Source organism: Acomys minous (assembly GCF_964271855.1).
Source record: "Acomys minous genome assembly, chromosome: 15".
Lineage (NCBI taxonomy): Eukaryota > Metazoa > Chordata > Mammalia > Rodentia > Muridae > Acomys > Acomys minous.
In genome coordinates this window covers 101927550-101954576 of record NC_140497.1, presented here as the reverse complement: position 1 = coordinate 101954576, position 27027 = coordinate 101927550, and the positions used below count along the sequence as shown (strand labels likewise).

General features: G+C 54.0%; 1 protein-coding gene across 1 annotated transcript; it reads right to left on the bottom strand.

Moving 5' to 3' along the window:
• Nucleotides 1–168: 168 nt before the first annotated feature.
• Nucleotides 169–26662, bottom strand: SLC25A42 (solute carrier family 25 member 42). The gene is made up of 8 exons (XM_084758115.1): nucleotides 26539–26662; nucleotides 9058–9174; nucleotides 6559–6660; nucleotides 5465–5490; nucleotides 4853–5019; nucleotides 4296–4412; nucleotides 3666–3817; nucleotides 169–2209 (listed from the first exon to the last, which is right to left on the bottom strand). Exons 2-8 carry the CDS (start codon nucleotides 9140–9142, stop codon nucleotides 1902–1904), a joined length of 957 nt encoding a protein of 318 aa, XP_084614241.1. The 5' UTR covers nucleotides 9143–9174; nucleotides 26539–26662; the 3' UTR covers nucleotides 169–1901.
• Between the last annotated feature and the right edge of the window lie 365 nt (nucleotides 26663–27027).

The following is a 27027-nucleotide window of genomic DNA, read 5'->3' as shown; positions in this document are numbered from 1 at the left end:
ATTCTTTAAAGTGCCAAACAGTGGCCAGGCAGTGGTGGTGTGCACTTGTAATCCCAGCACTTAAGAGAAACCCTGCCTCAAAAAACAAACAACAAAAGTACTTAATAGTTTCAAGCCAGTAGTTACAGCTTGTGGGGAGGAGCCAATGTTGAAGAAGTGAGAAGCAGACCTTATTTAAATTTTTATTAAATATACTCTCTTGGCACAAATCTTTAAAATATATAAACATTATATATAAACAAAGTGTCTTCATGGCATGAAAATAGAACTCCAGACTGGACAGTGACCATGGAAGAGGGCAACCACAGGCTGAGAGGCTCCCAGGCCAAAGCTACCGGGGAGCAGGTGGGAAAGCAAGGTCAGGGACCCACGACACCCTCACCGCTGCTGCCTGGCCAGTTGCCTGAAGCAGAGCTCGGCCCAGCCATCTACATGGCACATCCTGCTGGGGTGGCCCAAGAGCCTCTGTCCCCTCCAGCCTCCTGGTGTGGGGTGGACAGCCTCTCCATCCCAGGAGGGGGGCAGACAAGGAACTGAGCGGGCAGTACAGTACCTCCCCTCCCAGCCACCACAGGACGCAGGGATGCCTGGGGACGTGGTGGGAATGGCTCGTCACCATCTGCAAAGGAGGCAGGGGGATGGCCGAGCATCACAGGCACAAGGAGCAAGGGCTGCAGTGAGGGCTGAGGACAGCTGCGGGGGTCAAGCCACCCTGCTTAGGTCCTTCGTGTGAGATGGCTGCCGTCCAGCTGTGCAACTGACACTTAGCTCACCTGAGCCAGAACCGAATTGCACAGGGTAGGGGTTTTGTGTGTGCAGACCTTGGGCAGGATAAGTTGAGAACTAGAAACTAGAGGCAGGAGGACTGCTGCAAGTTAGAGGCTAGCCCAGATAACACTGAGGAGCAGGCTAGCCAGGGCTTCTGACTAGGACTGTCTCAAAGACCCTAAATCAAGCACTCCAGACATCAGGAAAGGCATTAGGTCCCTGGGACACCTAGGGCGGCACAGGGGCTTCTCCTTGAGGTCAGCTGGCTGCTGGTCGTGCCCAGTGCCCTGGCCTTTCCTTACTTCCCAGGCCACAGACACCTCTGCACTCACTCACACAGGAAAAGCCACCCATCTTAGGCCTATGGCAGCCTCGGTGCAGACCAGGGCCCACAGCAGGCCCAAAACCTGGCTGGGCAGTTTCAGGAGCTTGAGCTCCGCCTCCATGGGTGTCGTGCACACGAGAACCTTTGGGAAGCACCCCAGGTAAGTGACACCCACATGGGCATTTCCAGTGGGGTCTGTGCCTGACGCCCCTGCCTGGTGGCCACAGGGCCTCCTGGAAAGGTTACAGGCCAGGTGGTTGGCAAAGGGCAGGTGCAGCCCTCAGCAATGAGATGGGCACAGTGCTCTGGGAGACAGCTGTGTGGGCAAGAGAGGCCATCTGTCACCTGGGGAGGATGGGCAGGCATGGTGGAGGACTGAGGGACACAGGCATGGCCACCACTAAGCAAGCTGTGACCCTCCAGAGTGTGGCTTTAAAGGAAAGGCCACCACATCTGCAGGCCAGGCATGGCCACAGCAAGAAGGGATGGGCTCTGAGCCCCGTGTGCCGGTGGGCACTAGAATCAGCAGCAGGTCAGAGGACACAGGGCAGGAAGTGCAGTCGACCCCTTAGGGGCCTTTGGGTAACAGCCTAGGAGACTCACCAGCCACTAGCAAGGAGCTGAAGGGAGGAGCACAGCCAAGATCCACCCTCACAAGGTCACACCCTGAGGGCCAGCACTTTGCTATGGGCCCTGCAGCCCCAAGCCAGGCCCCGCCCTCCTGCCTGTCCTCAAGGCACCACCAGGGCTGCCAGCCCGTGGCTGCATGCCCTTGATCCACCAGCTCACCGTCCACTGTTGAGGGGGCCTAGCTCTGCAGCCGGCGCAGCAGGATCTGCATGAGGTCAAAAGTGGTGAAGCTGATTCCCACGGCGATCGGGCCCTTCAGCCAGTTCATACTCAGGCCCTTGTAGAGGCCGCGCACTGCGCCCTCCTCACGCACGATGGAGCGCAGTGTGCTCAGGATGGAGCCGTGCTGGTGGCCTGTGACACCTGCTGTCTGCATACGCCTCCGCACCACGTCCAGAGGGTAGGAGGCGGACTGCCCGATAAGGCCAGCACAGGCCCCGAAGACCATGCGCTCAAAGGGGTAGGGCTGCGGGCGGCCACTGTACTCTGCAGGGCAGAGGGCACATGAGTGCCACACTTGTATGACCTGGGGCCCCACTTCCTGGCCACCCTTTCTTAGTTTTGCTGCTGGGATTGGGACCCAGGGGCTCATGCATGCCAGGTCACTGCTCTGAGCACTGAGCCACACCCCAGTCTAATGTAAGACACATTTTGCAAGTGAGACTTGCAAGGTCCCCCAAGCCGCATGTGCAGTAGTTCCCCCTCATCTATGGGGTGCAGGCCTCCTTCCTGCAGCCTCAGTGCCCCATCATATGGGTGGTGAGTGCCAAGATTCTGCATGGATGGCTGAACCCGCAGAGTACAGGGCTCTACAGACAGCTTCCTCCTCGTGCCCTGCCTGACTTCAGGGAGCTAATGAGGGCTGAGGTGGTGGATGTGTAGGGACAGCTGTGTGAATGTAGTCTCCAGCCTAGTGTCCTGCAGGGAGGGGGCTGTGGGGCATTGACCACACCATCAAGAGCCAGTGCCTAGCACAGCCCACAGCACAGGAAAAGGACAAAAGGACAGACAAGCATGCTGCTGTGGGTTCTCAGATCATGGCGGCCAGGGGTCACAACCACAGTAACTGCTGGTGGACAGGTTCTATTTTCAGTTGGTGCTCTATGACAGAGTCTCACTGGATAGCCCAGGCTGGCCTCCACCTCGTGCCCATCCTGCCTCGGCCTCTGGCATGCAGCCCCACACCCAGCTAGACTGAAAGGGTTCAACACGGAACATTTGTGCTGGTTGCCAGCCGAACAGTGTGGCAGCTGTGTGCACAGCATCTCGGCACCAGGCGGGCTGCTCCGCTGCCGAGGGTGAGCTGTGGGAAGGGTGCAGACTCTGTGCAAGCACTGTACTGCTGCACAGGACGGACGCAGGCACAAGGACTCGGGGTCCTGGAGGGTCCGTGGACCATCCCCACAGCTAGGCTAACAGACTGAGGTTTTGACACAGGGTGTTGTGATGCAGCACAGGGCGGGCCTTGAGCTTGCAGCAATGCTCCTGCCTCACTCTCCTGAACAGTCAGATCACAGGTGCCCCCACCACTCCTGGATTCTGAAGCCATTTCTAGAGTGGAGACCACAGTCCCAGTGAGAAGCCTCAGCTTCCCCAGATATTTACTATTTAACAAAACACTGGAGGGGACGATCTGGGCTGCTGCCTGATTGCAAGGTGCTTCTCTCCGGCGCAGGAGCCCTGGGTGTTATCCCCAGCGCCTAAGCGTGTGAGGACGCAGGCCTGAGACACCAGTGCTGCGGAGTGGAGGAAGGAGGAGGAGGCAAACCCGAGGCCAGCCTGTGTTACCTAGTGAGAGTGAATAACTGAATAAAAACGAATGGACACGTTATCAGCCCCACTCCTGGGCTCCGGGTCCCTGCCTGATGCTCTGTATGGCTCTGGATGATATGGGGTCCACAGGGTCAGCTCCCTGATCCGTCTCCTCCCCATCTCTCCTTACCTCGGTGCAGGCTCTTCAGGGTCTCATAAGTAAAGAAGCTGAGTCCCGCGTAGGGAATGACGCCCAGCACAGTGGGTGTGAAGCCGAAGTAGAGGGTCTTCAGCCCTTCCTCTCTTGAGATGCGGATGAAGACGTGAAAGATGTTGCTGTACCTGCCGGGACCCGTAACAGAGCTCAGAGCCTGCACCCATCATGGCTTCTGTCTAGGACAGAGGCGGGCTCCATGGAGACTGCACTGCCTGCACTGCACCCATCACGGCTTCTGTCTAGGACAGAGGCGGGCTCCATGGAGACTGCACTGCCTGCACTGCACCCATCACGGCTTCTGTCTAGGACAGAGGCGGGCTCCATGGAGACTGCACTGCCTGCACTGCCTCCCACACTGCAGTCACTGGCTGGACCAGGACCTTATGCATGTGCCAGGCAGGTGTCCTACCCTGAGCTGCCAAGTGCACCAGGCTGACAGAGACCCCTCTGCCTTTGCCTTTGATTAAAGGTGTGGGCCACCACACCTGGCTACCCATAGGTATTTTTTTTAGAACAAATGGTCTTTCTGGAATCTTGCATAATCGCACCCGGTGAGCACCGCCACCCACAGCAGCACTAACATGGACCCCGGGCAGGACTCACATCTCCTTGGGTGTCACAGCCATCCTTGCTCTCACCAGGTCCAGGGGGTATGTGAGGGAAGCTGCGGTGGTTCCCGCCAGGGCACCAGCCAGAAGGCGGGGCCACGGGGGCAGAGCTCTGTGGACAGGCAGAATAAGCTGAGACCTGGGTAGGGGCAGCTGAAGCCCACCCCTCAGCCTGGGGGCGTGGAGGAATGCAAGACCCAGGAGGGCTCCAAGCAGCTTGTGGGCTGCTCAGGCCAGCATCAATGCAACATCTTGTCTCCTCCCGACTGCATGAGTGACATGAGTTCCCCAAGGTTGGGGCCACATGGTGCCCTGCACCCTTGGGCCTCAGATCTCGGCAGAGGGATAAGCGAATGAGAGTTGAGAAGATGGCACAGGGCAGTGACAGAGGGGGAGGAGTGGAGCTGAGGGATGGGGGGGGGCTGCGGTCCCTCCAGGAGGAGGGGATAGAGGGTGGGCGGGGCAGAGTGCGGGGGGCGGGGCAGAGTGCGGGGGGCGGGGCAGAGCACGGAGGGGGGGTGGGGTGGGGGACAGGGGACCAGTGAGCCTCACTCTCCACGGAAGCCATAGTAGTGGCCCAGGATGCGCTTGTATTCCTCGTGCGCGCTGAACTGGATGGCAGCGTAAGGAATCACTCGCACCATGGTGGCCGAGTTCCCACGCCATAGGCTGAGGAAGCCCTCATTGAGGTAGGTGAAGTAGAGGAGCCGGAAAGCCTCCTGAGGGAGACAAGGGAGTCAGCAGCACCTCTTTGCCACCACGGACCCTGAGCACACTATGCAGGCAGTGCCCTCAAACGCAGAGGGCGGGTGGTGGCACCCCGCACTGGGCCTGCTGCTCTGTAGCAACCTAAGCTGCCTCCCCTTTTTCAGTCCCCTTCAAATGGGGGTGACTGACAGAGGCAAGGGTTGCAAGGTTGGCTGGGGGCCCAGCATATCCTGCATGGCTTTAGGTCTGACAATGTCCCTTTCAAAAGCATTCTAGTGGCATTGGCTGTTCAAAGGTAAAGCACGCAGAAAGATAGGCTTTGATGCCCCACCCCAGAGGGGTGTTAAGGTGGCACGACAGTGGCCGAGACTCCTTCGGGACCTGTGCACGACAGTCGTCTCCTTGGAAGCCTGTTCTCCCAGACTACCCACCTACTGAGTCCCCACAGCAGCTCACCTTGGCAGAAAACCTTTTTGAAGACACTGGAAGAGACAAAAGCACAAGAGGCCATGAGATGTGGCTGCCAGGCTCCTAGGTCTGCACCCCCACACCCGGGGCCGGGGCTGGACCGTCCCTTGGGGATGCCGTGGGTGGTGGACAGAAATGCACTGGCTCGCGCTCCTGCCTAGGTGCTCACACTGGGCGCTCACTGGCCCTAATGCCAGCCCTGAACCACCTCAGAACACATCCCACGGCTGCCTGGCTGCCCACTCTGCTCTGCATGCCCTGACCCAGCAGAGGGACAGGAGCTTCACGGCCATGGCACACAGCTGCCTCGCTCCACCCTGCATGCAGTCTTCAGTCACATGTGGGGCAGGGGCTGAGCTGTATGGGCCAGAGGACTTGGGGTGAGGAGAGGCTCTGGTGGGCACCCCCACCCCAGTGCCTGTGTGAGATCTGAGCACATCTCCATCCCTCAGGAGGAAACGGCCACCTAGGACCTGGTGCCACACCCGTGCAGAGGGCAGGTGACAGGGAAACAGAGGGCTTGCCCCATTCTCTGCCCATCCCAGCCATCTACTGACCTGGCAGGGGACATAGTATCAGCACCCTCATTTTAAAGCACACTGAGGTGCAGCAGTGGTGGACAGCCCCCTCTCCCAACAGCTGAAGGAGGCTGCCACCATTTGACCATCAGCAGGAGGCTCAGCCTTGCGCAGGCCTGGCTGGCCCTGACACAATTTAGCACCCAGGGAGACACATGAGCTCTGGGCTGTGTCCCCCCAAAATTACATCCCTACCCTCAGCCAGGTCTCTGGAAGGTGACTGGGTTTAAAAACCAAGTCTCTGAAAGCCACAGAGGCAGGTGACCCTAGAGCAGTGACTGGTGCCTCTAAGAACACAGGACTGGGTGTGCTAGCCCATGCAAGTGATCCCAACACCTAGAAGGCTGAGGCAGGAGGATTGCTGCAGTTCAAGGCCAACCTGGACTACAAAGTGAATCTGAAGCCAGCCTAGGCTATAGTACGAGACTGTCTGGGGCTGTGGGAGGAAGGGGAGGCAGTGCCCGCAGCCTCCACACTGCGCAAGGGCAGGCCCATGGCTGTTACCTTGGAAGATGATCTTGGTCCGGTCCAGGGGGGCTACTGCTGTCTTGGCGAGCGCACCAGCCAGGGCTCCGGACAGCAGGGAGCTGAGCACTTGCCTGTGGTCTCTCTGCAACAGAACACCAGGTCAAGGTCGCAAGAGGCTGGGGGCGGAGGGCTGCTCACGAGAGGACCAAGTCCCAGAGGAGCACTGAGAGCCTTTAACGTCTGTGTTCCCACATGCAGCCGCGTGCACCAGGCGTTCCCCTCTATCACAATTTTCCTTTTCTTGGTGAACCTGGAGTGTACTGCGTCAGCTGGACCGCAGGGCCCACAGGCTCCGGGATCCCGACTCCCTGCCTCCCTGCCCTGGCGGGGCCTCACAGCCATGTGCCCTCACAGTTCCATGTGGGTCCTGGGGTCTGAGCCTAGGTCCTCATGCTTGACAAACACTCTTTTTACTGACGGAACCATTTCCCTGGCCCTTCTTCTTCTTCCTCCTCCTCTTCCTCCTCCTCTTTCTTCTTTTTTGTTTATTTTTGAGACAGGGTCCCTCTGTGTAATCATGGCTGGCCTGGAACCTACTTATGCAGACCAGCTGGCTGGATCTGGCCATGTAACCACCATTTCCCCCTTGAGAGACATAGTTCAGACTGTCCTCAATCTTGCAATCCTTCTGTCTCAACCAACCAAGTGCTAAGACAACATGTGTGCTCTTATCAGCCTCAGTGTTGCTGGAAACCTGCTTGGCTCTGTGCACGTAGCCTCTTGCAGGGAGGGTGACAATTACCCCTGCAACTTGTCCTGAGCCTTTCTTCCAACTTCCTGGTTTTTATGATCTCTGGGTGCAATCCCTGGCTCCCCATCCCTACCCTTTTTTATATAACTGCAGTGTGGCACTTTGGAGCCAAATTTCTTTTTCTTTTTTTTGTTGGGAGGGCAGGGGCTTCTCTGTGTAGCCCTGGCTGTCTTAGAACTCACTATGAGACCAGGTTGGCCTTGAACTCATAAAGATCCACCTACCTCTGCCTCCCAAGTGCTGGGATTAAAGGTGTGCGCCACCACTGCTGGCTGAGATTTTGGAGCTGAGATCACAGGTGTGCACACTGTGTCCCCTCCATGGGGCCACCATAGGGCAGAGCATCAGACCAGCAATGGCCAGCAGACAGTGCCGGGGATCCAGTGGCCATCAGGGGTGGGGTAAGGATAAAGATGGGGGGCTGGGGGACCCAGTGGCAGGAGGTAGTGGTGACTGAGGGGGAGTTCACTGGTAGTGGTGCCTTCAGTGGCAGGCTCTGTCCCGGGGGGCCTGTCCTGGGGGGCCTGTCCTGGGGGGCCTCTGGAGTGCAGATGGCTGTGTACAAATCCTTTGAACCCTGTCAGGCCCCTAAAGGACTATGCCTAAGAACACCATTAGTGACCTCCAGCTGGCCCCAGTGAGTGCATCCTCTTGTCCCCTTGGCTATCCCAGGTGCTTCCTGTAACGCAGGAAAAGGTCAAGAGGACCACAGGGTGCTGCCAGCTCAGCCACTGACACCATGGACTTTGAGACTGTGGTGAGGCACCTGCCAGACCCTGAGGAGGCCTGTGGCTGCACCAGCCTGTTTTGGGTCCAGCAGGACATCCATTGGTAGCAGACGTCCACAGGGAACAAGGGTAAGCCTAGCCTAGTTGACTGTCCTGCTGTTGTTCAAGTTTGGAGATAGGTCTTGTTTACAGTGCTGCAGGCTGGCTTGGAACTCGTGACCTCTGACCTCAGACTCCTGAGTGCTAGGGGCCAGATGTACCCCTCTCACTTTTTGAGGGATTCTCTCCTTCAAAGGCAGCAAGGGCCTGAGGGACGAGGGGCGGGCCTGCCACCCCACTTCGCATTTATGAGCTCTCTAAGTGCCTTCCCCAACTACAGGTGAGGACTTGGCCTCTTGCCAAATTCTGGGCCTGGGTAGGCTTTGGATGACACCTCAGGCAGCAGTGCTGCCTCATGGCCCTTGCTCGAAGTGACAGGAATGGGTGGCTGCCATGAGCAGGGACTGGTCTATATTATGCCGACCCAGCGGGGACCCCAGCCATCATCTACAGCCGCGGCTCTCAACATGGAGGTCGTGAACCCTGGGGTGGGGGTGTCAAATGATTTTTTCATGGGATCACATATCAGACATCCTGCAAATCAGATATTTACAGGGCTGGAGAGATGGCTCAGAGGTTAAGGGCACTGACTGCTCTTCCAGAGGTCCTGAGTTCAATTCCCAGCAACCACACGGTGGCTCACAACCATCTACAATGTGATCTCATGCCTTCTTCTGGCCTGCAAAGGTATAAGCAGGCAGATCACTGTATACATAAATAAATAAACATTTTTTTAAAAATTAGATATTCACATTGCAATTCACAGCAGTAGTAAAATTACAGTTATGAAGTAGAAATGAAGTAATGTTATGGTCGGGGTCACCACAAAGAGAAGCTGTGTTAAAGGGTCACAGCGATAAGAAGGCTGAGAACCACTGTCCCCGGAAAGTGCACTACTTGCCTGTGAGGAGATGGCCCCGGACAGGACGGCTTCGGCATCCTCGCGCAGGCGCACCGAGCCTTCCTGCACACCATTACCCATCCCAGGCGTGCTGGACAGCGGGAGGCTCAGTCCTGAGGAACGAGAAGTGCTGTGAGAGGAGCTGGACAGCAAGACGGTGACCGTCCAGCTCGGAGGCTCATCTCGGCCTCCTCTGATGACCTTTACCTTACTTGACTCTCAGTTTGTGCCATCCCCAAGAGGGCAAAGATGCTGAGGCCACTGTGCCCTGGCCTGATGGCTCCATCATAACAAACATCTTTCTTTTCTGTCACTTGCACATGACCATCACAAACAGATCAGAGAGGGCAAGAGGCTGGCTGAGGTCACACAGCAGGGTGGAGAAAGACAGGACACGCTTCTGACTATCACAGCAATGGCAGCATGGCGGGGAATGCAGGACAGGGGACCCAGAGCTCAGAGCCACCGAGTGCCGCCAGCCCCACCAGCAGTCCCAAGGGCTCCATCCCATGGTGACATTGAGAACGTGACTATTTCTCTCCTATGCCAGCCGCCTGTTCTCTGTAGAAAGAAGTCATGTTAAGCCTTGCTCCCTCCCTTCTCCCTGATGACGGAGCCCAGCACAGCCACCTGTGCTCAGGCCCCACCTTCTCAGGCCATAGGACCTCAGAGGAGCAGGGACAAAGGGACAGGAAATGCCACTGTGCACCACTGTTTTCTGATGCTTTGCTTTTCATGGTTTTTGCATGATCCCATCAGCAGACTTGGTGGTGCAGGCCTGTCGCCTGCCAGTGTGGGAGGCTGAGGCTGAGGACCTGAGTCCTAGGCCAGTGAGCTTAAGGTCAGCCTAGGTGACCATGAAAAGTAAAAAAAGGCTATGGGTGGCTCAGGTGGAGGGCAGTGGCCTAGGACCCATCAGTGAGGGGCTGCGGTTCTGCCTAGATCACTCAGTGGGCCATCACTGGCCTCGCATCCTAGAGCTCAATGCTTAATCTCCATTGTGGAACAAAACAAAACAAAATATCCAATGAAATAGGATGGGGGTGTGGCTCAGAGACAGAGCTTGTGAGTGCCTGGCAAGCAGGAGGTCTGGGGTGCCATTTCAAGACCAGCAAATAAAAGTACAAATGAATGAAATAATGTGACAAATCAATACACAGTACAGTGTGATGAGCAGCAGCTGCCGAGCAGACCTTAGCAGTAAGGACAGCAGCACTGCCTGTTAAGCGGCATGCTTCCTACTTAGCCCTCCGTATGGGACTTAGCCTGAGTCCAGCACAAACAGAGAGCTCAGCCCACTGTTGAAAGCCATCCCTGGGCAGGTGGTCCTGGGTGTTAGAAGAAAGCATGTAGGCTCAATTTTCTTTCTTTCTTTCTTTCTTTCTTTTTTTAAGATTTATTAATTTATTTATACAGTGTTCAGCCTGCATGTGAGCAGAGGGCACCAGATCTCATTACTGATGGTTGTGATCCACCATATGGTTGCTGGGAATCGAACTCAGGATCTTTGGGAGAGCAGCCAGTACTCTTAACCTCTGAGCCATCTCTCCAGCCCAGGCTCAATTTTCTTAACAAATATATTTTATTATGAACTTATTAACCGAGAGCACCTCACTTATAACCTGACTAACCTAAACAATAGGAAAAGAGGATTAAAGAACACAATAATGAAACCGTAAGGATATCAGTTCCAAGGAAAGATTCTCCTGGCGTAATCAGCAGGGTTTCTTCTGCTGGAACCTGGAGCAACCGAACCCGAAACCTCAGCAGGAGCCAGAGCCCGAAGACCTGAAGCCTTCCCTCGAGCTGTTTTCTCTAAGAGGGTCTCGAAGTGGAGGGATGAACAGACAAAACTACCCCAAGTCTCCAAAGGCCCCGCCTCCTGTTTTTGGCTCACATTTACACCTCCTCTCAGAACTTGTTCAAGGATGTTTTTCAGCTGGTTAACAACCAATCTCCCCCACACAGTGGTTCCAGTTCTCAAGGGATGAACATCACCTGCTCTCTCACAAGCCTTTTTCTCATCCCCCACTTGTGATCTAAACAAAAAAACATGTTTATCTCTCCTTCAAAAGCAGCATAGTGGTGCACACCCTGAGTCCCAGCACTCAGGAGGTAGAGGAAAGTGTCTCTGTGAATTTGAGAGAGAGCGGTGTGGTCTACAAAGTGAGTTCCAGGACAGCCAGAGCTTCATAGTGACATCCTGTCTTGAGCAAACCAAAAAAGACAGACAGACAGACAGAGAAGTATGTAAATAAATAAATAAATAGACGAAAGAAAGAAAGAAAGCAGGCTGGGCTGCAGAGATGGCTCAGCCGTTAAGAGCTCTGGCTGCTCATACAAAGGTCCTGAGTCCCATTCCCAGCAACCACACGGTGGCTCACGACCATCTGTAATGTGATCTGATGCCCTCTTCTGTCTGATGCTCTCTTCTGTCATGCAGGCATACATGCAATATAGTGCTTATATATATAAATAAATAAACATTAGAAAGAAAGAAGCCTGAGGATGGGACAGGAAACATGAACGTGAATTCTCAAGCAGTACCCTGAGGTGTTCAAGGGGGGACCACAGGACCAGAAACAGGGCGCAGCTGGAAAGTGGAATAAGGATGTCCTGAGTGATGACCTAGCGCATGTGTCTCCAGGACCCACACCGACGTGAGCAGACGATGAGCGGGACGGTGGGGAGGAGAGAGGCCTCTCCTGGCAGAGCCCTGGGAACGCGTGCAGCTCCTTGGATCACCAGTTGTCCTCTGACCTTCACGTGTGCATTGTGATAACTCTGCGGCAGAGCCTTTCGTGTGTAAGGCCCCATCCCCAGGAATGATAGATTGACAGACAATACATCACATAGGTGATAGATGACTGATTTATAGGTAGTAGATAGATGATAACAGTAGATGGGTGACAGATGGATAGGAAATAGGGTCAGGTGGCAGACATAGATCAGGCGCTATCTTTGACACCCCAAGGACAGCTCTGCTCCGAGTCAGGCCCCTGAGTCCAGATGAGCCCACTACAGGATGTTACTTGTCATAGCTGATAGGTTAGAAAGTTATGCCACTTATAAAGCCAGGAGGGTCCTGAAAACCCACCTGGGTCTCACCGACACTACCAGCCCCATGTGGTGGTGACATCACCCACCCTGCAGCCTGGGCACTTATCTGTCTGCACATCCTGGGGCCCAAACCCCTCAGGACACCAGCATTCCCTGTCAGGGCCCAGTATCTGTCCTCAGCCCATGGGCATCCCAGGAGGAGTGACAGCGGCCCAAGAGTTACTTCTGATGCACTCTAGAGGACAAGGCAGGGGGATCACACGCTCCAGGCAAGCCTGCGCTGCACGGTGAGACTGTCTCAAAAGCAGAAGAACAAAACAAGCGAAAAGGCTATTTCTGTCAATATTTACCCCGGGAATGGCCAGGCCCAAGCCCAGCACAGCACAGTGACCTGGGCTCATTCCAGAACAGTTGCCCTCTAAGCTCAACTGTTTGTTCCTGGAGTCACTACAGAGCTGAGCTACCTCCCAGGGAGCCCCGCTTTGTACAGGAAGCCATTCTTGTGGACCAACATACAAAGAGGGCTGTGTGAGGAGCCGTGGTGGGGCTGAGATGGGGTCCCACGAGGATGGGGAGCTGTACCAAGGGGCTGGAGAGATGGCTCAGAGGTGAGAGTACTGGCTGCTCCTGCGGAAGACCCAGGTTTGATTTCTAGGCTCACATGTTGGCTCACAAACATCTCTAACTGCAATTCTAGGGGACTGGATACCCATTTCTGTCTTCAGCAGACACTACACACATGTGACGCATAGACACCAATGCAGGCAAAACACCCATAGGCGTAAAAATAAAAACAAAATTACTGTAAGTAAGCAGCATAGAGTGATGTAAAGAGACTAAAATGCAAATGAATGGGAGAAATAAAGGCTAAAAAACCATGCTAAGTGATGAAACATCACAGGCCGAGTCATGTCGTGGTGCTGAGCATCTGGCCTAGTGACCTGGCTCCTCTTGTAGCATGCTGCCAGGCCTGTCTTTGGGGCAGTATGAGCAGACCAGGTATATACAGAGGGAGACACCCTTCTGCAGGGCTTTGTGCTGGCTGGTTTCCTAGGAGACCTTCTTGGCAAGGCGCACACTTACCTTCACCAACCCCTCTCGTCAACTTGGGTTTGTGAGGCCTTTGGTGAAAGGTTACCCATGGCCTCCATGCTGAGGGTGAGGACAGGGGTCAAGACATATATCAGAGACAGGACGCAAGAGCTGCCTGCCAACTGCCAGGCCCGCCCTTATCTCCTCTGCCTTAGCTGAAGGCATCCAGGTCTGTTTTACAGATGGGGAGTTGGGGATAAAACTCTGATAGAGCAGGCGCCTATCAGGAGTGGGGTCATGGCTCAGGGGTGGAGCCTCTGCCTAGAATTCTCCAGTGAAGGGCAGGGGTATGGGGTGGGGTAACATCCTAGGCTCCCCCACCCTACTGCAAGCACTCTAAAATCTACAAAAAAGTTCTCAACATGAGGAGGCCTTGGCCTGTTAGGGGGAGGACAACAATGACAGTGACTCCAGGTGTTTCCTGGGGTACATGGTTGCTCATTTGCCTGCTACTGAGGCATCCCCCCTTACTTTTCAGAGCTCAGCCAAGCCTAGTACAGGACTCCAAAGCTGCAGAAGATCTCTTGCCTAGGGAGCCCAGCCCTGCCCTAGAAAATCGTGTGTTCCTTAATTAAGCCTTCACTTATGCCAGCTGAGCAGCTGTGGGGTGGAGGGGGGCGTGGATAGACTTCAATTCTCACACAGACAGAACACAACCTGTCCCAGGCAGTGCTTTAAGCAGCTCAGCGCCGTGGATGCTGGCTCCAGCACTTGGACAAGAGCCCAGCTCATGTCCAGGGATGGGGACAGTAGTCCATGTCTGGACCACCAGGCGGAGGACCAGTTAACGCGCCCTTGCTGTGGGCTGATGCCACAGGCTGTAGAGGAAAGGGGGAAACCACACTTGAGGGACTGCAGCCAGGATCTCTGTCCTTGGTACGAGGCTACCCCAGCCTGTTGGCTTTCACAAGCCTGGAAAAAGCCAGAGGAAACCATGTCTGAGGGAGGATGAGAAACTAAGCTTGGGTGATTTTGAAAATCTTGGGGCAGGCAGTGGCACTTAGTGGAGAGGCAATTCCTGGCCTATGCCACGTGCTGGCCTCGCTCTCCTGTGCTGCCAAACAGCCTGATGCCTTGAACTGGGTCAAGTTCAAGGCTAGGGCTTTACATAGTAATAATGACCACTCTGGCCGCAATGAGGCACAGACCCTGCACCATGCCTGGCTCAAAGCCGATTCTGCTCGTCAGTCCTGAGAGGTGAACGCAGCTTCCTGGGTACAGGGAAACTGCTGAATCACTGACGTGTACACACAGCCCTCCTCTACTCATTTTTTTCTCTCTCTCTTTCAAACAGGGTCTTGTGCAATTCCTTGAGGTTGGCCAGAAACATGCTGGGTAACCTCCTGAGTGCAGGGGTCACAGGGATGCACCACACCACCACACCTGGCTCAAACTAACTTCTCTTCAGTACTGGGGACGGAACCCAGGCCCCCATGGATGCAGCAAGCTCTCCAGCTCTTAGCTGCCTCACTCTTTGCCACCTTTCACTCTGGCCATCCATCCATTGCTTAAATAAACAAGGCGGCGAGGAGTGCTGCAGCACCAACTCACAAGACCAGGGCTGGGGCTGCACCAGTAAGGAGCACACACTTAGCCCATGGCAGGCCCTGCGTTCCATCCTCAGCACCCTGAGACCCTGCCTCCTGCGCAGCCACTCCCACCCCGTCCATGTGGGGCACCTTCTCAGTGACAGGGCTTCCAAATGTAAAGTGGGTCCTATGGCGACGGCCATCAGAAGCCAATTACCATCTGTCTGCCAATGATAAGGGCGTTTTTCTTTTCTAGAACATAGAGTTTGGTACATCTGGCATGGTGGCTGTTGCCTGCTAACCCTGACTGCCTGTCTGCCTCAAAGACATACAGAGCCCCTCACTCTGTGCTCTGGGGACTGTGACTGTCACCCTGGCTGGGAGCTCTATGCATACCTCACAGTCACTCAGGTCTTGAAATGCTCAGACAGCACTGGCCACAGGATACTGCCAACACAGCGCTTGGGATCTAAGGTACAAACTTCAGGCCAGCCTGGAGGGACACACAGCAAGGTCCAGGCCAGCCTGGAGGGACACACAGCAAGGTCCAGGCCAGCCTTGGAGGGACACACAGCAAGGTCCAGGCCAGCCTGGACAACCTAGCAAGACTCTGCTCAAAGATGAGAAAAGTGGGGATACATGTCGCTTGGTGCGCGGCTGCCTGTCTCACATTGCTTGTCTCTGGGCCCATCTCCAGCACTGAGAGGAAAAAAAGAAAAAGTCAAAGAAAGGCCAGCGCGAGCCTTGCTGGATAATCAGGTCGCTCTCTGGAACGCTCTTGGTAAGCTGAGAGAACGGACTCCTGTCAGTTGGCCTCTGACCTCCACACACATGCTGTAGCACACGCACCCTCCCCCACAATAAATAAACACTTGCACAAAAGCTCACTGTCCTCTGCTCTTGCCCACTCCAGCAACAGCGGCCTTTGGGTCAGCTATGGTACAGCCTGATGCTGGGCCCCTTCGCTGTTGCTCCTCACCTCCAAGAGCCTAGGCCTTTCCATGTCAGGAGCAGTACAGCGCTATGCACCTGCTCACTCAACAGCTATTTACCACGAGGTAGGTAAATTCCTAGACATTTTGAACTCCACATTTTTTCTTGTTTTTCAAGACTGGATTTCTCTGTTTAGACTCACTTTGTAGACCAGGCTGGCCTCGAACTCACAGTGAATCGCCTGCCTCTGCCTCGCAAGTGCTAGTGTTAAAGGCGTGCGCCACCGCACCCAGCTGAACTCCACATTTTTATGCTCTGAAGCTTATCCTGAAACTCCCATTCCCACTGTTCCTGGCATTACCCGAGTATTTACGAAGTGGCTCCCCTACCCTTTCCACTTGATTCCCACTTAGGGTTCTTGGAAGGTCAGGGCCCAGCAAGGGCCCAGATGTGCAACACCTGGGTGTGCGTTAGCCTTTCCATCTCTGTTCCTGCCCTTGTGCATGTGTCCATTGCTGCCTGATGCAGCGCTTCGTCACGCTGAGCCTTCCCAGATGGGGCAGATGACACTGTATCTATACCTGTATCCCATCTGTCACTATATATCTGGGCGAGTGATGTGTGCTTCCCAAGGAAGCAGCAGCACTGACAGACCCTTTACAGCCAGTGGACCACGTGGGCCATTGGTCCTATCAACTTCCTGTTTGTTTGTCAGATAGGTCATATGTGTAGCCCTGGCTTGCCTTGAACTCAGGGATTCTCCCGCCTCTGCCTCCCCAACAGTGGGACTAAGGGAGTGCACCACTAAGCCTGACCTCTGTATGTGAGAAAGAGAAATTTGAGAAAGAGGATGGCCTTGAACTCCTCATCCTCCTGCCTCCACATCCTGAGTCCTGGGAGGCAGCAGATAGTCTTCCCACTATGCTGGGAGCTGGGCACTAGGACTGTTTCCCCCAGGATGGGACTAGGGGACCCTACACTGCAGAGGAGGATACAGTGGCTGAGGGTCGGGGCCTCTGTGGTCCATCCCTGCACTGCACTGCTGAGGAGGATGCAGTGGCTGAAGGCCGGGGCCTCTATTGTCCACCCCTGCACTGCACTGCTGAGGAGGATGCATGGCTGAGGGCTGGGGCCTCTGTGGTCCACCCCTGCACTGCACTGCTGAGGAGGATGCATGGTTGAGGGCCGGGGCCTCTGTGGTCCACCCCTGCACTGCACTGCTGAGGAGGCTGCATGGCTGAGGGCTGGGGCCTCTGTGGTCCACCCCTGCACTGCACTGCTGAGGAGGATGCATGGCTGAGGGCCGGGGCCTCTGTGGTCCACCCCTGCACTGCACTGCTGAGGAGGATGCATGGCTGAGGGCCGGGGCCTCTGTGGTCCACCCCTGCACTGCACTGCTGAGGAGGATGCATGGTTGAGGGCTGGGGCCTCTGTGGTCCACCCCTGCACTGCGCTGCTGAGCATTTCCCAGGCCAGGGGCCACAGGATCTAGGGACCCTCTGTGTAGGTTTCCTAATACAAGTCTAGACTTGCTGCTGAGAACTACACCCACCCACTCTGCAGAAAAGAGAGCCACACCTGAGCAAACATGAGTGGCAGTCTGTGCTGTTTTTCTTGTCCTAGGTCCCTAAACAATACCGTGTTAAGACTGTGCGCACAGCACTTACACTGGCTTGGCTTCTAAATGACCTAAGATGACCTGTGCTCTAGTCCTAGTGAGATGGGGCCTGATATAGCAGCTACTCAGATGATTTCGGCCAGGAGGACTGAACACAAGGCCAGGGGCTGGAGAGACAGCGCTGATGTTGAGAGCACTGATTGTCTTCGCAGTCAGGGGTTTGGCTCGCAGCACCCACATGGCACCTAACAGCCACCTGTACCTGCGGTTCCAGGAGATCTAATGCCATGTTCTGACCTCTGCTGGCAGCAGGCATGGGGGGGTGGGGGTCACGCAAACATGCATGTAAGCAGAACATCCATATACAAAAAATAGAGTTCCAGGGCCGCCCGGGCTACAGTGTGAGACCCTGTATCAAAAGAAAAGATTACCAAAAAAATGGCTTGGGGTCTAGTTCATAGCCAGTTCAGGCAAGTGGGGGAGCACTTGCCTAACATGCTCTGGGTCCCTCCCCTTGAACCACAGAAACAAACAGAAGATGTCTGAGAAGAGAGGCTGGGCGGCACACAGCGGTGATCCCAGCATTGGGAAGGCTGAGGCAGGAGGATAACAAATTCAAGGCTAGCCTGGTCTACATGGTGGAATCCTTGTCAGAAAGGAACAGAGGGAGAGAGGGGAAAGGAGGGAGAGAGACAGAGAGCTGAGGACGTAGGGATGGCGTGGGATTCTGGAACCCTTCAGCATGACGCCACTAGCTCATTCTCTCTGTGCGTTTGCTTGTTCTGAGACAGGATCTCAAGTAGCCCAGGCTGGCCTCCAGCCAAGTCCATAGGAGGACAGTAAATCCTAGCGTGGAGAAGCTGAGTGTCGGAGCCTTGTGCCCAGCTGCTTTTGATAGTTTTTAAATGGGGTCTCGCCACGTGGGACAAGCTGACCTGGAATCTCTGGCCTCCTCCTGCCTTCCCCTCCCCAGTGCTGGAGTCATGGATGTTTGTCCCTCCTTGTGTGTCCCCCCAGTGCTTCGGACGGCTTGTGAGAAGAGCAGCTACCACACCTCTGCAACAAGCAGCACCAGGCAGCACTGTCCACACAACTCCTGTATTCGCTCCCTGTAGCTGCCATCAGGAACCACCATGACTCTGGTGGCTGCCAACAGCCCGGGAGGGTTTTGGTGTGCGGCCCCATCACTCCCAGAGCTTCCCTCACAGGCCGTCTCTCCTCATGAGGATGCCAGGTGTGAGGCTCTGGCCATGCCCGGACACACACTGCGCCCCTGCGGGTGCCTGCCGGTGATGCAGATCCACAGCACTTACATCTTTCCTTTATGCACATAAACTCTCACTTGTAAGTCAGCAAAAGTAGACTTTTCCTTTGTGTCTTTAGACACAAGGTCTCCATATATAGCTCAGGCTGGACTTGAACTCAGGGATCCGCTAGCCTCAGCCTCCTGAGTGCTAGCTTGTGGCACAGCACTGGCTCGCAGGAGGCTTAACGAAAGCCGATAATGAAAGAACAAAACAGTGGACTGAAGTAAAAGCTGTGTGTACTTTCCAGCTCCTTCCACAGAACAAAAGCCCCTGTGACAAGATGGTCACAGCAAAAGGTGCCTCAGTGAGAAAACAGATGTCCAACAGACACGTTTAAAAATAGCATAATGACCAGGAGATAATCAGGGGACAACATTCTACTTCTCCACCCTGTTGCTTGCTGTTTGTTGTTGTTTTGTTTGTTTGTTTGTTTTGTTTTTTCGAGACAGGGTTTCTCTGTGTAGCCCTGGCTGTCCTGGACTCGCTTCATAGACCAGGCTGGCCTCGAACTCATAGTGATCCACCTGCCTCTGCCTCCTGAGTGCTGGGATTAAAGGCGTGCGCCACCACGCCCAACTTCTTGTTACTTTTTTATAAGTACTTTGCATACCACAGGACACTGTTCTTCCTTTTTATTTTATCTATCTTCTATCTATTTTTGAGAAAAGACCTATTTATTTTTTATTTTTTATTTATTTATTTTTTTTGGTTTTTTGAGACAGGGTTTCTCTGTGTAGCCTTGGCCGTCCTGGACTCACTTTGTAGACCAGGCTGGCCTCGACCTCACAGCGATCCGCCTGCCTCTGCCTCCCGAGTGCTAGGATTAAAGGCGTGGGCCACCACCGCCCGGCTTATTTATTTATTTATTTGAGACAAGATTTCTCTGTGTAGCCCTGGCTGTCCTGAAACTTACTCAGTATACCAGGCTGGCCTCAAACTATAGAGAACCTCCTGCCTCCGCCTCCAGAGTGCTGGGATTAAAGGTGTACGTCACCACACCCGGTCTTTGTTTTTGTGAGACAGGATCTTCCTGTGTCTCTCAGGCTGGCCTGGAATGCTCTATCCTCCTGCCACAGCATTCTGGAATTGCAGGCAAGCACCACCACCACCAGAGACTCTTACCTCACAGGCATTTAACACTTGAAATTAAATATGCATTTTGGGGGTCTGGAGAGCTGACTCAGCAGTTAAGAGCACTGGCTGCTCTTTTAGCGGACATAGGTTCCATTCCCAGCACTCACACGGCTATTCTAAACCATCTGTAACTCCAGTTATAAGGAAGCTGAGATCTTCTTCTGGTCTCTTCTAGCACTGGGCAAACATGTGGTGTATAAACACAAGCAGGAAAAAAAATTATTGACATAAAATAAAAATAAAATAATAAAAAACTGTTGACTGCATTTCTGAGTCCGGGGAGATGGTTCAGTGGGTACCGTGCTTGTTGGAAAAGCAAAATGACCGGAGTTCTAGGTAAATAGAGAGCTCAGATGGTAAGGGGAGAGGGGTTGCTGCCAACTCTGATCCCCTGAGTTCCACCTCCAGGGCCCACATGGCGGAAAGAACCAATTCCCATAAGTCCTCTGATCTTCATCAACACCTGCTCCGTGTTGCATGCACCCCACTCACACATCGACCCCATCCTCCCATAAATAAATAAATGAAGGTAATTTAAGACTTTTCAAAGAAGACCTGAGTTCAAATCCGAAGCACCCACAAGAAAATCTAGGCATGACCCTGTATGTATGTAGCTCCAATGTCAGGTCGCAAAGACGGGAATAGCCCAGGAGCCTGCAGGCCACCTAGCTAGCCTAGTCAAAATGCACACTTCAGGTTCAGTGAGAGACCCTGTCTCAAGGGAACAGGGTGGAACATGACGGGAGAAGAGGTCTAGCATCCTGTGCCGTGTACCACGCGCAGGCGCATGCATGCCCATGTGTACATCCACATCCACCACCACTCTACAAACATAAATGCATTTCTGGGGCGGGAGAGCTGGCTCAGTGGAGGAAGTGTTAGCCATGCAAGCCTGACAGCCTGAGCTTCATCACTGAGGACCCACAGGAAGTCAGGTAGAATGGTAGGTGCGCATCTGTGACCCCAGATGTGAGATGGGAGGTGTAGACAAAAGAGTTCTAGAAGTCAAGCGACAGTTATCCTGGCCTGCCCAGCTGAGAGCGAGGGGCCCTGTCTCAGAGTAGGTGGGAGCCGAGAGGAACAGCCAGGGTGTCCTCTGACCTCCAGACATACACCGTGAACTGTGTATGCACACTCACATACAGAAACAATAAAGAAAAATAAGTAAATAAAATGCATGTTTTCATGTGACACTAAGAATGAACTATGGCTTCATAGGGGTAGGCAGTCACCCTACACCCGTGCCATGCCCCAAGCCAAAAGAATATGGTTATTTTTCACCAGGTGGTGATTGTGCAAGCCTTTAATCCCAGTACCTGGGAGGCAGAGGCAGGCAGATCTCTGAATTAGAGGCCAGGAACTCACAGAGAGCTGCCTGCCTCTGCCTCCCAAGTGCTGGGATTACAGTGCTACCTCACCCAGCTGCTGCCAGGTCTCTTAACGACTGAGCCAGCTTTCCAGCCCTCTGCAAATGCATTGTTTTAAAATGCCATTTATTTAGGGAGGGAACATGTGAAGGTCAGAGGACACTTGTGGCACCATGTGGGTCCTGAGGATGGCACGGAGGTCATCAGGATGGCTGCAGGCGCCTCCATCACTAAGTCACTTCACCAGCTTTCAAATAAATGAATATTTGATAGCCAGGCAGTGGTAGCGCACACCTTTCATCCCAGCACTTGGCAGGCAGAGGCAGGCGGGTCTCCCTGAATTCTAGGCTAGACTGGTGAGTGCATTCCAGGCAAGGCTATGTAGAAAGGCCCTGTCTCACAAACACATAACAATGGGGTATGGGAGCACAGCTCCCTGGTAAAACATCAGTCCCTGGCCTTCATTCCCGCACCAAAACAACAAATGAACAGCGTGTGTGTGTGTGTGTGTGTGTGTGTGTGTGTGTGTGTGTGTGCGCTTGTGCTTGAGTATGCGTACGTGCTTGTGTGGTGTGTCTGGGTGCATACACGCATTCATTTACACATGTGTGTCCGTATCAGGTGCCTCTGTCCATCACTCTCCACCTTACTTACTGTATGTGTGTGCATGCCACACAGTGCGGGTAGGAGCAGAGGACAGCTTGCAGTTTCCCACTATGTGGGTTCTTGCAGGATTGAACTCAGGTCTCCAGGCTTGCCAGCCAGCACCCGTACCTGCTAAGACATCTTGCTGACCCCCATCTCTCTTTCTGTCTTTAGTTTTTAAATTTATCTTGTTGTTTTATGTGTATGGGTGCACTGCATGCAACGTATGTTTGTGTAAGCACCTGTATGTGGCACCTGAGGCGGCCAGGACACAGCTCCAGATCGCCACAGACCTGGAGTTACAGAGAGTTGTGAGCCACCATCTGGATGCTAGGGGTTGAATCTGAGTCCTCCGGGAGAGCAACGAGCACTCTTTTTAAATATATTTTTTAAAGGTTTATTTATTTTCTATAGATGAGTGCTCTATCTACATGTACAACTACATGCACCGGATCTCACTGTAAATGGTTATGAGCCACCATGTGGTTGCTGGGAATTGAACTCAGGACCTTTGGAAGAGCAGCCAGTGCTCTTAACCTCTGAGCCACCTCTCCAGCCCCGCAACGGGCACTCTTAACAGCTCAGCTATCTGTCTGACCCAGAGGTCCCTACCGCGGGGGGGGGGGGGGGGGGCAGGGTGGGGGGGGCGGGACCACTCTGTGGGGGGGGTCACGTATCAGATATCCTGCACATCAGGTATTTTTTGCATATCAGAAATTTACATTATGATTCATAAGAGTAGCAATTTTATAGTTAGGAAGTAACAATGGAACAATTTTATGGGTGGGGGTCACCACAACAGGAGGAACTGTGTTAAAGGGTCACAGCGCTAAGACTGAAAACCACTGCTCTAGCGTTATTTCTTGAGCCTTGTTTCCCTCACTGGCATGGGGCTCCGCATGTCAAGCTAGGCTGGCACGCCAACACACCCCAGGGATTCCCTGGTCCTCACCTCCCCACCCTGGAGTTCCAGACTTTTCTCTTAGATAGGTACAATGGGTTATCCTCCCAGGCACGCTACTGTTTTTCTTGGGGTACTCTATCCTAAAGTATCAAGAGCCCAGTTGGGGTGCTGCTCAGGATCAGAGCACTTAGCAAAAACACATCCCCAGCAGGCCTACCCCAGGACCACAGGTCATACCTTGTCACCTTGTCTCCATTCCAACATTGCTCTGGGCACACTGCGGAGAGGGACTGTGAGGTGCCCTGACCTTTCACCTCACTGTGTTGTGGCACCTGCTTTCTGAGCCAGAGAGTTGAAGGGGACAGATCAAAGGCTCTCTAGCGCGGCTGCTAACCTGCACAGGGGCAGGCCTGAGCCCTGGATCCTGTCCCAGACGGCCACTGGAGGAAGCAAGCCTTCCGTGGCCAGCTAGTGCCCTGAGCCTGGTGCTGGCGCTGCACCTTCACATGAAGACAGGCGTTGCTCTGAGAGGCTGCCCAGGGCCTCACCCATCCGTGCTTGTTTCCGCTGGCCCCCTCCACCAGGCAGGGAGGGACCTGTGGCTTGCCTGGACCCTGTGAGCAAGGGTAGATCCCACAGTCAGCTATGTTCTAGCTATTTTGATATATGGTTTCTTGCTTTGCTTGACACAGGGTCTCAAAGTAATCCAAATAAACCTTGAACTTGGCAGCTAAAGATGACCTGAACTGATACTACCTTATAAATTCTGGGATAAGCCTGGCGTGGTGGCGGGCTCCCTTAGCCCCAGCACTCGGGAGGCAGAGGCAGGTGGATCTCCATGAGTTCAAAGCCAGCCTGGAGTCCAGGACAGCCAAAGCTACACAGAGAAAGCCTGTCTTGAAAACCCAAAATAAATAAGTAAGTAAGTAAATAAATAAATAAATGCTGTGATGGTGGTTATGGGTACTTTTTTTTGTTTTGTTTTGTTTTATTTTGTTGAAACAAACTCACCTCAGTATTGTCTCAACTTCCCTCATGCTGGAACTACAAACCTTCACCATTAACTTTTTATGTTGTTTTGTTCAGATAGGGCCTTGCTATGTATCACAGGCTGGCCTTGAACTCATTACTCTCCAGCCTCAGTCTCCCTGGTACTAGGATATAGGCATGCACAGCACGCCTGACAATCCTGGTTTATTGAAAATGGCTTCACTATGTTGCCTTGGCTATTCAAAACTCACCAAGGAAACCAGGCTGGCCTGAAACTCACAAAAATCTGCCTGCCTCTGCCTTCCAGAAGCTAGCATGCACTGAAAATTTTAAACTACATATATCACTTATATCACCAAACTTTGATTTTATATACATATGCTGTATATGTATGTACAAAAGACTGTGTACAGAGGGGCTGAGCAGATGGTTCCACAGGTAAGTACTGAAGACAAGAGTGACGACCCAAGTTCAAATCCCCAGCCACCATATAATAAGCTAGGCAGGGAGCAGTGCTAGATATGCTCCCCTGATCTTTGTGTGTTTTTGTGCAAACATCTCACATATACCACACTCATACACAAAAAGAACATTTGAACACAGACATGCACACAACTCATATAAACATAACCACATACGCAAGCACATACACCACACACACTTTATATATACATTTTTTTTTCAAGGCTGGGGTGAAACCCAAGGCCTTGAAAATACTAAGGAAGTATTCTACTACTGAGCTGTACCCCATGACCTTGCCTGAAGTCAAACGGAAAGTCCCAAAGGCTACAGTTTCCACAGGAGAAGCTGAAGGTGATACGACCAGGAGGAACGTTCTGGCACGGTCCTCAGTGAAGGGAGAGGCCACTGAGAGGGACAGCACCGGGCCAGCCTCACAGGAAATAAGACCTTTATCGATTTTCCACAACAAAACACCATCCTCCTTCTAGGCTGCAGACGTGTAAACTGGACTCAGAGGAACTAAAAAAAAATTCCAGAAAAATCTTTCTTCCCCGATCCAGGCCCCCACCTTCTCGCATTGAAGCTTTAAGTGGTTGAAACATTAGCCCTCCCAACTCTGAAAACTATTTCCTTACTGTTGAACAGCGGCGGGGCGCTTGGGCAGGTCACGGAGAGGACCCTGTCTGACCGCAAGCAACAGAGCCCCAGATGTTCAACAGCCCCACCCGACTCCCACCCCCGCACGCACGCCTCCACACGGGACGGAGAGCTCCGGAGAGCTCCGGCAGGCACCTAGGGGCTGTCCCTTCCAGCTAAGCATTTCCGGATCCAATCAGTCACGACTTGGGAGAAATGCCTGGGAACTGGGTGGAGTATGGTGGGGTTCCCCCACCCCCTCCTCCAGCTCCAGAGAGATAAACACAATCACCCAGCCATTGACTGGAGGGGGCTCCCAGACAGGGCTCCAGCAGCAGCTGAGGCTTCAGACTCGCGGCTGGTAAAGCAGAGACCCACTCTGAGCACCAGACTGATGGGATTATTCTAATGCCAGAAATGACTCGAAAGCTGTCAAGCCCTGCGTTTTTGTTTGTTTGTTGTTGGTCTTTTGAGACAAGGTCTCCGTGTAGCCCAGGCTGGACATGAACTCCCGACTTCACTGCCAAATGCTGAGATGACAAATGTGTACCCCTATACCTGGTTTCTGTGGTGCTAGGGATGGAACCCTGGGCTTCAATCACCCCACCAACTCAGCTCGAGACTATGCACTGTTTGCTCATTTCTCTCCATCTTTCTTCCTTCCTTCCTTCCTTTCTTTTTTGAAACAAGGTCTCAAAGAGTCTAAGCTGGCTTAGATTCACTGTGTGTATAGTCATGGTAACTCTGAACTGATCCTCCTACCTGTCCAATGCTGGGATGAAATAAATACCAACATGCTGTGCCAAACAGTCTTTTTTTTTAAATGTATTATATTAATTGTGTGTGTGTGTGTGCGCGCGCGCGCGCCCGCGCGTGCATGCGTACACACACACATACACACACACACACACACACACACACACACACACACACACACACACACACACACACACCAGAGCTCATGTACAGGTCCGAGGGCAGCTTTTGCGAGTCAGTCCCCCAAAACAGATTGCCGAGCCCTCTCACCTGTCCTCAAGCACGCTTCATAAGAAGACTTCAAGGCCAGCCTGGGCTGCCGAGGGAGACCTTAACTTCAAAAGTAACCAACAAATAAATACAATAGAAGAAAAAAGTGGAAATAAATTAAAAAAGCACCACTAGAGCAATAACGGAGCCAGGTGCGGTAGTGTGCACCTTTAATCCTAGCGCTGGCTAGGCAGAGGCAGGGCGCTCTCCAGGCCAGCTGGCTCTACACAGTGAACCCTGTCATCAAAAATAAAACCCCCACACAACTACACAGGGGTAGAAGAGGGGAAAAAAATTTTTTTAAGCCATAAGGGAAAAGTTGGACGGGCGTGGGGAGTGAAGCGAAGGTTGCGAGATGGGGATGGGAAGCGGCACGCAGGTGCACGTGTGCAGCAGAGGGCAGCCGCAGCCGGGTGGCACCCGAAGCTTGCACCCAAAGCTTCCACCCGGGTTCCGAAGGAGGGACACGCAGCGGGGCTGAGGAAGATCGGCGAGGGGATGGGTCACCGAGGCACGGGTGTGGGGTGCGTAAGTCCGCCTCAGAGGGGTTGTCACCCGCAGGGCAGCTCGGTGTGGGATCAGGGTTCGGCCTGGCTGTGGGGACCCCCCAGGACGCGCGACGCAGTGAGTGAGGGGATCTGTCACCTCTCCCAGCTCGCGACACTGCTGTCACAACGCAACGGCCCCGTGCCGCGCTTCCTCCCGGATCGGGCCGCGAGAACCCCGCCACCCCGCGTCGCCCCGTGGCGCCTGCGCTCCTCGGGTCGCGCTCACCTGCCCGGACACGCCGCCACCGCCGCCACAGCCGCCTGAGCCGCCGCAGCCCCGCCTCGCGCGGCCCGAAGCTCGAGGCCCGGGGCGGGGCCCAGGCCGGGCCGCCATTGGTCACGCCCTGGCCAATCAGCGCCCGAGACGGCGAGAATCGGCGTGCCTGCCGCAGACGGACGTTGTTGCTGACCAATCGCTGATGGAAGGGGCGTGGCTACGCGGAGGGGTGGCTCTGGTTCTCCGGAGCGTTCCACACCGGGTTGCGAGGCGGGAAGCCCGGCGGGGAAGCGTGCGAGAATTGGAACCCGCAGGAAACGGGCAGAGCTGTTGACCAATTGCCAAGGGGCATAGGCGGAGCTACACGGAGAGGCGGCTCTTGTTCTCCGAAGAGTTTGCAGCACAGGGAGACGGAAGCGAGGATTGGAGTCTGCAGAAGATGGGCAACGCTTTTGACCAATAGTTGAAGGAAGAGGCGGGGCCTGGAGGCGCGCGAGG

Excerpts from the sequence above, each read along its gene's own strand:
- SLC25A42 (XM_084758115.1), bottom strand. The coding sequence starts at position 9,142 with ATGGGTAATGGTGTGCAGGAAGGCTCGGTGCGCCTGCGCGAGGATGCC. Across the intron at positions 5,491-6,558 it reads GACCAAGATCATCTTCCAAG|TGTCTTCAAAAAGGTTTTCT; the intron begins GTAACAGCCATG and ends TGTCTCTTCCAG. Across the intron at positions 5,020-5,464 it reads CAAAAAGGTTTTCTGCCAAG|GAGGCTTTCCGGCTCCTCTA; the intron begins GTGAGCTGCTGT and ends TGTCTCCCTCAG.